Source organism: Camelus dromedarius, chromosome 10, assembly GCF_036321535.1.
Source record: "Camelus dromedarius isolate mCamDro1 chromosome 10, mCamDro1.pat, whole genome shotgun sequence".
NCBI lineage: Eukaryota > Metazoa > Chordata > Mammalia > Artiodactyla > Camelidae > Camelus > Camelus dromedarius.
In genome coordinates this window covers 67,076,342-67,091,358 of record NC_087445.1, presented here as the reverse complement: position 1 = coordinate 67,091,358, position 15,017 = coordinate 67,076,342, and the positions used below count along the sequence as shown (strand labels likewise).

Below are 15,017 nucleotides of genomic sequence, written 5' to 3'. Positions count from 1 at the left end.
ATCAGGAAGCTCCCTAATTATGCAAGATTGTTGGCGGTGGGAAGCTTCCCAGAAACAGAGGTGGGAAGAGAATATGAATAGTTAGAGAAGCAATTAGGAACTCCCAGGAACACCTGAGACATTAGTTACCCTGGTCCTGGTTTAGCTTCAGGCTTGTTGAATGACCTCTGATATCACCTTGCCCTCTCTGGACTTCAGAGTCCCCATCCATAGTTGGGCACTGGACAGGTGATCCCAGTGACAGCCCTGCTGGGTTGGGTGGCTGGCCCTCTGCTCTCAAACCCTGGGACACAGAATGCTGGGGCAGGACAAAGTCTGGCTCTCATCACTCAAAGGCGGGGACACTCCTCACTGCCCCACACTGCACTGGAGGAGTTCGCAGGAGGGGCGAGCAGGCTCGAGTGGGGCTCTGGGGCTTGACCTCCTCCACCCACTCAAGCCTCTTGCACCTGCCAGCACGGGGGACAGTGCCAGTCCGTCTCCAAGGAGCCCACAGAGCAGGAATGAAGCCCTTCATTTCTCAGCTCCACTTGGTCTCCTAGGAGCCAAAGGCTTTGACAGTCCCAAGAGCCCGGCCCCCAGAGAGGCTACAGAGCACTCCAGAGGGCGTCTGGAGGAGCCCTGGCCTCAGCGGGAGAGGACCCAGAGCCCGCCCTGCCCCCGCAGCGGGACACACCTCGAAGCAGTAGTCCTGGCCCAGGATGCTGCTGTGCACGGGCTTGATGACCACCTCCTCCTCCATGCTGAGGTCCAGCGCCTCCACCGCGCTGCTGGGGCTGAGCAGGGACTCGTGAGAGCGAGACTCCTTCAGCCTCGGCATCAGATGGGACCTGGAGGGCGGCAGCAGAGTGCGTCAGGCTGGGCCTGTCCTGTCCCCTCCCTTCCCTTCTCCAGGAAGCCTGCCCAGACATCCTCTCAGCTGGAGGCACTCACTCCTCTCAACTCCCATAGCCTTTTCTGTCTTAAGGCAAAGTTGGGGGGAAGGGGCATCACGGGGCTGGAGTCACAGACTGGCCGGTCCCTTTTCCCCACTGCAGGGCTCTGGGTAAGGGACTCAGCTCCTGCAGAAGCAGACAGCGAGGATGAGGCACCACCCAGGACTGGAAAGTCAGCACTGGGTGCAGGGCAGGGATGTGCCTGGCTCCTCAGCAGCCCGAGACCCACAGGAAGAGCTGACCCAACACAGGCAGCCTTCCCCACCTCCCCTCCCCTCAGCCCTGGTCCCCATCCAAGACAGAAGCAGTCACTCCATCCCAACACTTGTCCAGAATGTCACTGCTGACAGAACCCTTTCTCCACCGACCAGCATCGGGCGAGGCAGGAGTGCCCCAGAAACTCCGCTGCTCCCTTCTTACAGACGAGGACCGTGAGGTTCAAAACAGAAGGCGTGCAGCCATTTCTGCACAGTACCTGAGATGCCAGGACAGAGTCCACACTCTGAGGCCCAGGAGCGCAGGCCAGGGTCACTGGGCCCCTTACAGGCACAAAGAACAGAGCTAGTTGACTCCAACTGGTGCCCAAATGGGGCCTGAAACAGGACTGGTTCTGATAGACCTGGCCTTGGACCCGGGCCCATCGCTCACCTGCTGTGTGGCCCTGGGTAAGTCACTTGCCCTCTCTGAGCCTCAGTTTCCTCAGCACATCACATGGAAAGCACCTCAGTAGGTACCTGCACAGTGCTGGGGAGAGCCCACCTCTGAGAGGTAAACGTCCCTTTCCAGAGCCAGTCGGACACTGCCGGGCCTGCTAAGACCACTCCAGGATGGAGGCTGGGCAGGCCTCCCCCCAGCTCAGGCCCACAGTCCAAACCCTGGGCTTAGGTCACTCAGACCTCCTTCCCTAACACCCTCCACCCTTCAGCTCTCAGCTTCCAATGGTCGAAGCCTCAGTCCATCATCTCTCCCTGTCTCGGCAAGTAAAGACCCTCCCTCAGGTCAGCGAGGCCTGGCAGGACCACCACATGCTTCCTTGCAGGGCACACACCCTGTAACCCACTTCCAAGACCACCAGCAGTAAGGGGGGCTGAGGCCCACTGCATGTGGGCTCAGGAACCCGGAGATGAGCTGGACAGGCCCTGCCCAGAGGGCTGCCCAGGCTGCCAGAGGCCACCCTCCAGCCCCTACACATGACACCTCCATGGCAACAGCCCTCCCTGACATGGAGTCCCATGCTAGGCACTTCATGGGAGTAAGAGCTAGAACTGGGACCCCAGCTCTTGGGGACCTCACAGCTCAACCCAAGAGGCTCGGTCAGGCTCCCCGCAACTGCTCCAATGCCCAGCACAAAGCTGGCACAGAGCAGGGCTCAGATCACTGGAGCCGAGCCAGCGCCCTGGGGCAGGACTGCTGAAAGCTCGAGGGGAATGGACAGACCAAAGGGAAGCTGTGAGACAGGATGAAGTCAGGTTAGAACCAATCCAAACCCCTTGCAGGGCCCGCGTGAGGCCCCGGGCCACTGGCACGCACAGCCGTGGTGCCTCTGCCCCTCCAGCACCCTCTCTGGGAGGCAGCATTTCACACACAAGCACTGCGGCCAGGCCACTCCACCACAGGTGCTGGTAGGCTTCTTCCCGGGACCAGCCCTCCAGGCCCTGCTTGAATGGCCCAGCCTCCTCCCCATCACAGCACTGACCAATGATGCGGGCAGGTCTGCCATTCCCTCAGTTGAGGTTCCACCCTGGGCCTCCTTCTCAGAACGGGGCTCCATACCTCAGGTGCCAGGTCCAAGGCTGGGACCCGGAGCCCCCAGGTCTGCTGTCTAGGGCTGAAAACCCAGCCTGCAAGTAGAGATCAGGCGGCTTTCTGGCCCAGCACGGGAAACCCTGGCAGGTAAGATGCTGGGAGCCAGGGTGGGTGGAGCGGGCACCCAGGAAGTACACAGGGAGGAGCTGGTAGGCCAGGCCGCCTCTTGCCTGGGGCACTTGCACTAGCCGGCTGGCGAGAGAAAGGAGGCATGTTCAGTGGATTCGGTCTATCCAGGGAGACCCAAGGGGGCCCTGGTGCTACAGTCGAGGAGCCCAGCAGGCCGAGGCCAGACCCCAAAGCAGCCAGAGCTTGGAACCTGTGGCTAAGGGCCCTCCTCTTCCCTCCCCAGCATCCTGCCCCACAAACATGCCCCAGCTGGACCAAGCCCCACTGGGACACTTCCAAACTGAACAGAGGGTTTGGGGAAGGTCGTATCTAAAGGCATCCCTGTACAGCTGGGCAGCCCTGACCCTTCCCACCTCCCCCAGGGATTCTCTAAGTGAGAGGACCTGGAACACGGGCCACACCCAGCCCTACAGCCCAAGCTCACTGGGAAGAGGAGGAATGGGGTGGGGTGGAGTGGGGCAAGGCCCAGGGAGGCTCAGTGGCTACTCCGAGATCTCCCAGGTGCTTCTGGGAGAGGAGCAGAGGGCCAGGCTCTGACCAGTGGGACAAGGCCAGGGGGCCTGCGCTCTGTGACTCATATGCAGACACATACCCTCCTCCTTCAGCCTGGAGTCTACCTGTGCCCCCTCCTCCCGACAAGGATTGTGGGGGAGAGAAAGGGGTACCTATTTATCAACTCTGGGCCTGTGCTTTGGGCCCAGAGGGGAGGTGGTCTGTGGTGACCCTGCAGGGTGGGACCTCCTGGCAGAGGTGAGTGTGCCCATGGTGGTGACTGATTAAGACAAGTGGGGCTCAGGGAGGGAAAATGGTCACTTGGTCACTTTCCAGATCCAGCAGGCCCATCTCATGGCCTAAGAACCACCTCCTCCAGGAAGCCAGGCAGCCCTGTCCCGGGCCTGCAGCACCCCTAACACTTCACACGGGGGACTCCTGCCCCATCAATCACCCGGGCAGGACTCCACCCTGCCCCCTCCCCCGCCAGCCTCTGCCTCCGGCCAGCATTGTGAGGCACTTCCTTTCTCACCTCCAGCCTCTGCCTTCCCAGGCTGGGCCGGAAGCCCATCCAGAGAGGGAGAGAGAGAGGGAGGGAGGGAGCAGAGCACCGCAGACTGCCCAGGCTCCAAGGGGACAGAGAGCAGGCACAGTCTCCCTACCCAAGAAGCTTGGCAAGGAGGTGAGCAGGTGCTGCCCTCTGCCTTGCTCCCGCCCAAGTTGTGGGTGCCCACCTCCACTCCGCCAGGGCACCCAGCTGGTCACATTCACATCCCTTTTTAAACTTCAACTGCACACAACTCTGCCAGGAGCATTCATCTACCCATTTAGAAAGATGGGCTCAGGGAGCAACAGTCACTTCATCTGCCCAAGGCCTCCTGCTGGAAGGGACCCAGGTAGGTCTGGGGGCCCTGCCCACAGCTGCCTTGTATGGTGTAGGGGGTCAGCGCCACCCCCCTCCCCATTCCTGAGTCAGGCCCTTCCCTGTTGCCCAGAGTCTGGGGTGGGAGAGACGGTGGCCCAACACGCCCACTGTGTGGCCTCCCCAGTGCCCAGCTCAGTCTTGTGCACCCCTCAGTGACCTCCTGTGGTCTCTAGAGACCAGAGCCTCGGTCCTCGGTGAGATGGCACCAAGGAGGGCCAAGGCCTTTGCACGGGGGCCCTGGCCGTGCAGGCCACTCCCACAGCCCAGGTGTGGGCTACTTCTCACAGCCACCCTGCCAGGGCTGCAATGTGACTGCGCTGGGCTCAGAGAGGCCGGGTCTTGCAGCTACAACAGAACTTGGTCTCATGTCTGGGCTGTGGGGCTGTGCCCACAGGAAACATCACACACAGCACTTGGCTGGATCCTCACAAGGCTGCGAGATGGATACTGACCTCATGCTGGCTTTACAGGGGAGACACCGAGGCCTGCTCAGAGAAGACAGGTGACCAGCCCAGGGTCTCAGCTTCCTCCTGGTGTCACCTCCACACCCCAACCCCACTGGGAGCCTTTTCCTTATCTGAAAGAGAAAGGACTCTGCTCTCAAATGGAAATAGAGGATAATGAGCACACACCGAAGCACCACAGAGAGGCTTTTCAGGGAGAGGCACCTCCCCCCCCCCACCGCCGGCGTTTGAGTCATGAAGAGGGGGGATGTCCCAGCAAGATCACATGGGCTTGGCTGCAGCTCCGCTGGCTGGGATCCACCTGCCTGTTCCACTTTCCCCTGGGCTCCTCTTCCCCAGGGGTCATGATTCCCTCAGGCAGGCCTCTAGGCACTTGTAGCCCCCTCTGCCCAGAAGTCCCCTTGTCCTACCCAACCTTCAATACCCAGCATCAGTGCTCAATCTCCCACGACGCATTCTCAAACTCCTGGGGCAGACAGCGACCTTGCATGTGGCCCCAGCACCTTGTTCATTAGGCTGTGCTGGGAGGCCTGTCACAGAGCTGTCTCCTTGCCAGGCAGGGGGCTCCTTGTGGGGAGGGCTGGGTCTGGATCAGCACCAAGAATCAGAGCCCCCGAGTTCCTGGACCAAGGCCACAACACCCCAGCAGCCAAGGTCAGCTAAGCCTGGGGGAATAGGAGGTCAGCTGCCATGAGGACAACCTTCCCTGAGCCTTCAGACCCTGGTGGTGGGAGAAGGGACAAAATGGCCCGAGCACTGGTCTTCAGGGCAGCTGCCTGCTCAAGGCCAATTCCTAAGAGCAGCACCCTGGTGCTCACACAGAATCTCCAAGGATCACCTGGCTGTTGCTTTGTCCAGGTATGCGGAGCTCCCTCCAACTCTCCCAAAGTCAGGGGCTCATCCTCCACTCTGGCTGCACCCCACTACCATGGCCCTACCCCTCTGACACTGTCCAAGACACAGCTGATTCTCTAGACCCTCAACCGCCCATCCCCATCCCCGGGACTAAAGGCCCTTGTGTCCCCTGCAGTCGCCCCTCCTCAAACTAGCCCAGCTGCTCAGTTACCCACATGCTCCATGCCATGGAATCCTCACACATCCTGGGAAAGGGGTGGTGCCCGGATTCCCAGGTCACAGACAGGAGCGAAGGCCACAGGAGAGGGAGGCCTGCCCTGCCCTCCTCTGCCTCTGAGAGCTGTCTTGGTCAGGGCCTTGGGGGGCAGCAGAGGAGGGGAGCCCCACTGGTCTTCCTGTCTAGACCACAGCAGTCCCCTCCCACTGGACGGGCCCCTTTGCCTGACATGATGTCACTCTGGCCCTATCAGCTCTCCCCTCACAGCCTAGAGAGAATCAAGTCTCAGGGCTTCAACCTGGGGTTGAACTCTCCCCACAACTCTACGCACTCACACATACCCTGGCCAGTAACCTAGACTCTCCTCCCCAGAGAATCCCTGGCCAGCCGGGACTCCTTCCCTCTGGGGGGCCTTTGCCCATGCTGGTTCCAGAACTCGTCCCACCTTTCTCCCCACCATCTGCCCCAGAACAGCCTTCTTTCTCAGTCTTCAAAGCCCAGGCCAAATGTGGCCACCACAACGCTGTCCCTGGTCTCTCAGACATACAAGAGCTCACACTCAGGCCGGGTGGCAGAGTCCCACTCCACAGCACTTTCCAACCTGCCTCCTCACCTGTTCTCACGACAACCTGTCAGGACCAAGGTACCGCACCTCAGAAGGGCCAGGTGGCTTGCCCAAGACCGCACAGGTGGCAAGTGGCCGAGTGGGATTTGAACCCCGTTCAGCAGACTCCAGGCCTAACCATCCGCCCGAGCCGAGCCTCCCCACAGGCAGGCACGCAGGGAAAGGCCCACAGCCAGCTGACCTGCTCAACATGACCACTCATTCCAGGTCGGGAGGAAGAGCCGCAGGGCCAGCTGGGGTCGGGTAGCCTGTGCCCAGGGCCCAGGAGCCGAGAAACGTGGGCACAACACGGGTGCAGGCGGAGCCGCTGTGGGAGACACGGCCAGGCCCCAACAGCAGCTCATTGTGAGGGCCGGTAGCAGGAACAACGGGACATTGTCCTGGCTCCTGGGCCACAGCCTTATCTGATAGCCTTCCAGCCAACCCACGAGCTGTTTTTCAACTCCATCCCTTTTTTCCTTTTAAAAGGTTAGTGACACAGAAGTTTAGCAAATTCCCCATTATTTCAAGGAGGGAGGAGACCTGAAAATAGAACTTGTGATAATTAAAAAGCCCTATGGGGAGGATGTTCCCACTACGGGTGGGGCAAGGAGAGAGTGGGGCTGGAGAGCCTGGACAGGAAGAGGCTCAGAATCTCCCTCCAAATCTCGAAGGGGCAGAGGGAGCTGCCGTGCATGCCCCCAGAGGGCAGGGCTGGGGCCAGGAGAGGCCAAGTCCAGCTCAGTCACACTGTCCTCAAATGGGCAGGCTGGTTTGGTTTGAGAGGGAGCGGGCACCCTGGCTCTGGAGGCGTGCAAGTGGAGCTGAGAGAGCTCGCTTAGCTATGCCGCGGAGGGGACGCCTGCACTGCTGGGGGCTGCTGGCGCAGGGAACAGGCAGGCAGTGGGGTAAACACGCACTCTGCACACCTGCAGCTGGGAACAGGCAGGAGAGGCCAGCTGCAGGAGCAAATCAAGTCCCATTCCCTATAAAACACACAACCTTGAGTACCTGTAACTCATTCAACTCTCCAGGCCTCAGTTTCCCTGTCCCTAAGTGGGGAGAACTGACCAACCTTCCTCACAGAGCTGCCATAAGCATCAACTAAGACAATGCAGGGGAGGCTCTGGAGAACAGGGTCAATGCCAGGACACAAACAGGGCCACACCCCACCCCGCCCCTCTGCCCCAAACATCCAGCAGAGCCATCTCTTCCCCAGGCCCAGCCTTGCCCTGCTGGCCTGGGAACCGGCTGCTGAGGCCAGTGCTCACTCCTGGCCCAGCTGGGGTCCCAAGGGAGGGGAGAAGAATGCAGCCGCCTGATGGCCCCCAGGGCCCTGGGGAGACAGAATCTGTCCTTAAAAGGCAGGAAGGTTCACTGCCCAGCCTGGGAAGGCTTCCTGGGATGACAGGCCCTGGAGGCACGGTCCCTTTCCACCCAGGGTTCTCCCGGTCGGAGGCAAAGAGGCAAGTCCCAGCAGTCACTAGAACCAGTGTGACCCCGCCACCATACTCACACTGAGCCCTGGGCTGGGAGGTGCCGATCTCCTGCCTCACTTTACCACCCTACCAGCCAGGAGCCTGTCCTTCCCCGACACCGCAGGGCTGAGCTGGAGAAGGAGGGGCCACACCCTGGCAGCTGTCACGTGCTTCAGCTACGGCAGTGGGAGGCCCGATTCCCGGGGTGCCCCACACATGCTGCATGACTGACCTGCGGCAGCATGGACTTCAGCCACTTAGCAAGCATCTACTACGTGCTGAGCTCGGAGACCGGTGTTCTCATCAAGGTACACACGTCGCCACACAGCCTTCTCCCAACAGCCCTGCACAAAAGGAGGCATTGCCCCAGCAGAAGGGGGAGCAGAACTCAAACAGGTTTGATGAGCCCCGGCTCGTGAGGCGACACCCTAGTCAATCCAAAGGGTTCGGTGAAGGAAGCTTTAGGACACCAGAGAGAAGCGGGTTGGCCGGGCCACAAGGTCCAGAAGTAAAAGCTGGGATCCTAACAGCCTGATGACCCTCTGTCATACGGACCGGTACCTACCTCATGCTGGGCCAAGCCTGTGCCCTGTGCCCTAGCAGGGGTCCAACCCTCTCACTGAAAGGGTCCTGTCCTCACCCGTCCTTGATCTGCCTGTGACGGGGGGCCCACAGGCCTGCTACATGGCCCCGAACAAGTTCCTTCCTCTCTCTAGGCTGCTGTCTCCTCACCCACAGAGCTACCCACAAAGTGAACTCCCCGTGAACATAAGGGCCAGATACTAACCACTACCACCCCTCCTCACCACCACATGTAGTAGTGTTGGGCGATACCTCACTGCTGCCTGTTGCTGACTTGCACCACAGGCTTGGGGAGAGACCAGGGATGTGAGGGGTGCTGGTTCTGACTCCTGAACAGGAGAGGCATCCCTCAGCATCCTGCCCATCTCCTGTCCCCACCCTTTCCAGTATAATTCTACAGCTTAATGGAGTTTTCAAACAACATTCAGGGACACATTTACCTCCCCACATCTTTTTTTGGGGGGGGGGAAGGGGAGGGGGCAAGGGGCACAGAGAGAAGAAACAAAAAACTTTCCATCTAATCCCTTAAGTTGTCCTGCAGCCTGAATAATTTCAGGTTTTTAATCAATAGCTGTCAGACTTGTCAAATTACTTTGGGGACTGCAAAGCAGTTTTTAAACATTCATAAACCTCAGTAGAACAGCGAAGTGCCCTGAATTTTAAAAGAAAAGCATCTGAGGAACACTCACTGAATAGGATGAGATTTGGGCAAATCGAAAGTGAGTTGAGGACCAAATGCTCCTCCTGCTTCTGAGTTGGGACAGCTCTCTGCCCCTCCCTGGTCCCCAAGAGAAACCACCAAGCCTGGCCCAGCTGCTCAGAAAGACTGAGACACCCAAAACCCTAAGCTCCCCTCAGCCTCCCCCCAGGTAAATCGCCCCCCAGCCCAGGAGCACAGCATTAGCCCCATCTGCCACAATCCTGGTGCTGCCAGTCCCAGAGCACCCAGGCAGCAGCCCACTGCCCATCCCCCAGCTCCTTGGCTTGGAACTCTTGAGAACAGTTCAAGGCCCTGGCTGTGCTGTCCGTCCCTGCGAGTTCAGTTCAGTCTGTGCCATTTCCTCACAAGCACGAACACGCCCCATGCATCCCCTCAGCCCCACAGATCATACCCCTCCCTACCCTACCCTCCCAGACCATAGAAACCTCCAACAGCTGCCTCAGGCCCTGGGGACTCAGGACCCAAGCGGGGAGGGATGATGAAACAAAACAAAACAAAAAAGAATGAGCTGAAAACCAAGGACTTCCACTCCCCAAGGAAGCTACTTCTTCTCTGGCTTATCTAATTACTCCCAGCTCTCCACCTCCAGGAAGCCTTCCTGGGCTCAGCAGCCTCTCTAAAGAATGAGAGTTGGGGCAGAGGTGGCATCTTCTCCCCTCTCGTCTCCACCTCAGACCCGGGTTCTGATGCTATGTGAGCCACTCATGTTGGGGTGAAAAGGTGATCTGGGGACTGTTCTTTCCTACCCCTGGGCACTAGGCTTCCAGCCTCAGACCAGCCACTTGTCAACACAGCCCCAGTCCCTGGCATCATGCTGGTTGATGACTGGTCTAATGTGGTGAGGTCTCCTTCCTTAAAGACAAACACATGTGACTTTGGTCAAATTAATTAACCTGCCACATCTCAGTTGTCTTATCTGTTAAATGGGGATAGCACCACCTTCCGTGCAACAGGTGTAACCGAATGCGCAGTGATCAGCCCCGGCCCTTCCTTCCTTCTGGGCATTCTGCCCCTTCCCGCCCCTACAGCGCTTCTGCCTTAGGCAGGTGGCTCTACTTCCTTGCTTAAGGAGAGATGGACCCATTTGGGAGCAAATGCTGGCACCTGAGGTCCAGCAGCAATGCTTTCTCCTGTCCTGCCACCATTTAGGACAGAGGTGCGTTGTGGCCTCTGGCAGACAAGAGGCAAAGACAAGCTGGGGAAGGGGCCAAGGGAGTGTAGACGTTGGGCAGGTCTCTCCTGCACCTCCACTTTCTCATCTGACAAATGGGCTGCCCTTACCCGCTCCCAGAGCCTGCTGGAGGTCTGTTATCAATGATAACACCTCCCACTCCTGGTTCGAGTTAATTTAGTATTTCAGTGTATAGTTACTGAGTGCCTCCAGTATGAAAGCGCTGAGCCTGGGGGCCTTGGGACCCTGGTCTCCCATCCTCTCAAAGCCTGGTGTGTGGGAGTCCCAATGGGGCATCAGAGCTCTGCTTCCCTGACTGCAACTCACAGGAGACAGCCAGGAGCTCTCATCAGCAGCAAAACAGCAGGAGCGGGTGGCTGCCAACCAGCCACAGGCGCCCAGGCCACCAGCGAAAGCAAAAACTCATGTCAAAGAAAACCAGGGCGTGGCTGCTGAGTTCCTCCTGCTCCTAGCGACCATGCATCTAAGCCATCTGTGGCTCTCCGGTGCCAGCCTGAGCCACGACACCCCATACGCCTGGGAAGTGCACCAGGCAGGCACTGGCTCTGCATCTAGCAGACCCCAATCTCTGCTGCTCACGTGGCCCAGCTACAGTTAAAAAAACAGCCTCCGAGACCTTGAGGGGCTTCCCAAGGCCAGAGTGTCCCAGATGCCCAAGAGCCCACCTTCTCTTCCCACCACACTCTGGCTGAGTCTGGGATAAGCTAGCCCTGTCTGTCACTTACTACTGGCCCATGGGATTCCAAACAGTAATGCCATATACTTTAAATTGTTTCCAAGGTGCATCCCAATCCAGCCACACAGGTCCTGCTCAGCTGCATCTGGACCCAGTCACACCCGGCTGCCCATCTACACTCAGAACACTCCCAGCAGCAAGTCCGCCTTATCCATCAATGCCCAGCTCAGAGACCGCCATGTTCACTCCACCTGCCCCAGCAGAACCAGAGTTTGCCCCGAGGCACTCCACCACCAACCCACCTCTGGAAGTGGAGGCTCAGAGAAGTCCAGCAGCTTGCCCAAGGTCACAGTTCACAGGCACCTGGGCAGGGCTGGAGGTCTGGCATCTGGGCTCCAACTCCAAATTCTCTTCACTGCCTGTCAACGCCTCAGACTTTCACCAAGCCTACAGAAATCCTGTGATCAAGTGCACTAACTTTCAAGTCACTTAGAAAAATCATGGGTCACCAGAACTGTACTGAGCCCTTCCTGTCACCTCCTGTGTGACTCTAGGTAGATCATTTCCCTGTCTGGGAAATGGTGAGAAGGGTAGGACGCTGATCCACCAGCAGTTGTAGTGATGGTGGTGGCCAGGACCAAGGGACACAGAGACTTGTAAGAAGCCAGGCACACGGCTGGCACTTCCATAGCAGTGGCTCAGCTGCCCGTCACAATCGCTCCACAAGACAGCGTGTGACAAGCCAAAACCCAGACGTCTCTGGAGCCAGGGTACTTCCCCAGGACAGACTGACGCATCACAGGGACCTGGCTCCTGACAACTGTTTCAAACATTTAAGCTGCAGCAAAACACACCCCAGGTCTGGACACGCTGCCAGCCTGCAGGCCGATGGATCAGGAGACAGACACAGGCAGGGAGAAGCAGGGGAAAAGAAGAGTCCGGCTGGGGGTGGGGAGCGGCCCCCAAACCCTAGCGCAGCCCCACCCAGTGCAGCCCCGGGCTGGGCTGAGCAAAGGCCAAGCACCTCACTTCCCGGTTCCCGGTGCAGCCACGGATGCCACCGGGCCTGCTCACAGAAAGGAGCATGATTCCCTCTCTTTTTAAAAACTGAAAACAGAAAACAACACTCCTCGGTTTCTTGCTTTTTGGCAGGGTTATCCTAATCACTTCTACTACACTCTGGGCCACCGGTAGACGTCTGCAGAGGGGCAGAGACACCACTGTGGGGGAACAACTGAGTCCCTCCCAAGACTGGGCACCTGTAACGACCCCTCTCTGACCGGACACTCCCACCCATCTCATTTAGTTGCCCCTGGGCCCAGGAGGCTGGCAGCCTCCCTCCTTCCCTCCTCCGCTCAGGCCATCAGGTCACTCACCATCCCTCAGCTCGGCCACCAGGCTCACCAGACCGGGGAAATGGAGGGGCCGGGCCAGCCACCCTGCTGCCCGCTGTCCCCCACTGGGCCCAGCCAGTCCAACCCCACTCCAGTCCTAGGCATACCACTCCAGCCCTGTCCACTGGGACTAATCATGGCTAGTTAAACAAAGGCTAAGTTCCAACACTCCGTAATGTGCTTTTAAAGGGCCAGTGTCCCACTTGGGGCCGCTGAGGACTTAAAGGCACAGCTCCCTTTTTCTGTATAGGAAACAAGACAGCAAAAAACCAAAAATCCCTCTGAGGTCATGATCAGATTAGAGGCCTGGGGCTTCTCAGGAAGATTTTAGACAAAATGTATAACAGTAAAACTCCAAATTTCACCTGAAGAACTGCCCACACCCTAAAACCAGGAGGCTGCATCTCAAGACTGAGTAGGAAGCGCCCACGGTGCACCAGGCACAGCTCTCTGCGCTGCACAGCCCTGTCTCGTTACTCCTTACAATCATGCCACAACACGGGCATTCCCCTCACCCCACCTTACAGGTGAGGAAGCCAGGGCCGTGCAAAGTCTGCAGCAAAGCCAGGGCACAGCCACGTGAGTTCAGCCAAAGCCGGGACTCTCTCCCACCTGCTCTCTCTGGAGGTCCCACCTGTTCCACATCCACTAGCATCTTTTTTTTTTAAGGAAATAAGCCGGTGAGGATAAGGAATCATTCTCACAGGTGCCCAAACACTGGGCTTTCAGTCTAGGCCTCAAAACCCTGCGAGGTCGGTTCCACTCTTTCCCCCTCCTTACAGATGAGAAGACTGGACATCAGGAAGCATAGGGAAGGCAGGGAGAGGAAGAGGGGGGTCTGCAGCCCTGCAGGGGTGGGGCACCTGACACCCAGGCCTTCATCCCTTCTCAAATAGGCTCTACAGTCAAGGGGAGGGGGTGGGTGAGGGAGCGGTCCTTCCAAGCTCATGGCTCAGGCAAGCTGGGCACGGTCCACAGGAATGGACGAGGCAGGGCTGCAGGGACGGGGGCACTCCTGCCAAGGGTGGGCAAGGCCTGGGAGCTGCTAGAATAGGAATGGGCAGGGGAGAGGAAAGGAGGAGAGACTTGACTGCCTGGGGTTCATACCTGGTCCAGCAAGCCGTCCAAGAAAGGTGGGCCATTTTGGGGCACCAGGAGTGGGTGGGCAGGCCGTAGGTGCTGTACAGCCAAGCCATCAGAAAGGTCGAGGCCAGGCGGAGTCCTCAGGCCTAATGCTGTAGGGGCCAGGTCATTCAAGGATTTACTACCCTCAGCCCATTTCTATGGAGCCTGGCATAAGTTTGAAGCCATGCAGCCTGGTGGCTAAGAACATGGGTTCTGAAGCCAGACTGTTCAAACCTGGGCTGTGCTGCTTGCAACCTTGTGTTCTTGGACAAATCAAGTCCCCTCTCCAAGCCTGTTTCCCCCTCTGCAATAATCATAGTACTAATCCTCACAGGGTTGCTGCGAGGAGTCAGTGAGTTACAGAACCAAATCTGGCTCCCAGTGAGCACTTACGAAAGAGCTGACAGGTTAACTAGGTTGAAGGAGGCTGTCCCAGGATATGCTGGGAGACTCAAAACTAGCTTCCTGGGTAGTGACCCTGGGCAAGTCACTTCTTTCTCTGAGCCTCGGTTTATTTCTGTAAAGAGGGGGTCCAACTGGGACCCTCAGTGACTACCAGGCATGACCACTCCCTAGCATGTCCCAGATGCCCACCCTCCTCCAGAAGCATCCAGGTCATAAGGCCATAAAGGCTGGGCTGTGGTCCGATTCCCCTGCAACCTGAAAACAGCCGGCCTCTACCACGCCCCAGCCCCAGGCTAACTGGAGTTTGCTGGGTAGGGAGAGGGTGCAAGGGTGCCAAGCCACACAGCCTGTCAGGAGGCAGCATAAGGCATCACGTCTCCAGGTGGAGCCCAACCCCACCCAGCCAGCTCCGGACCTCGGTCTCCCCACTCCCCAGTGAGGAGCGGGCCCCCTTCTCAGGTGTCTCCCACGGGATGTGCTGCAGCTGAGCCTGCTCTCCTGCGTTCAGCAGCCACACAAACCACTCCACACCTGTGGCACAGCCTCCCAGAAGCTGGGGGCTCCCTTGGCCCCAAGAGCCCCCAAAGCTTTACCAAGTTCAAGGTCTGCCGCTTTCTTTCTGGAGCCTAAAGCAACTGATGTGTGTCCTGAGGGAGCAAGGAAGAGGAAGGGACGCACCAAACAGGGGGTAGGAGGCAGAAGGAATGCCCTGAAGCCCTCACAGAACATGGGGCCACTATTCCTGAGGGGCAGTGGGAGACCCAGGGGCTTACACCCCCCCCCCACCTCCTCACCCACAGGGTTAATTAGTACGGGGTGGTGTGACTCAGAGGTCTGCAGGGCTGGGTGGCAATTCTGGTTGTGTGCCTTAGCAACTGTGGGACTTTGGGCAAGTCCTTTCAGTTTCCTAAGCCTCAGTTTCTTCATGCATAAAAAGAAATACACTATCCTCTGCAGACAACAGATGTAAAAACACTGGTTAATCAGACACAGAGGAAGCATTTAATGAAACAACTT

At 58.4% G+C, this 15,017-nt stretch overlaps 1 protein-coding gene across 8 annotated transcripts in view; it reads right to left on the bottom strand.

Annotated features, from left to right (window-relative positions):
• Window positions 1-15,017, bottom strand: part of DAB2IP (DAB2 interacting protein) — a 189,886-nt gene that overhangs the window by 27,171 nt on the left and 147,698 nt on the right. For 5 of the 8 annotated variants that reach the window (XM_031450371.2, XM_064490485.1, XM_064490487.1 and 2 more), the window contains exon 4: window positions 677-830. In XM_031450371.2, coding sequence (XP_031306231.2) covers window positions 677-830 — 154 coding nt within the window. The other 3 variants (XM_064490491.1, XM_064490490.1, XM_064490488.1) reach the window with 3 other exon arrangements.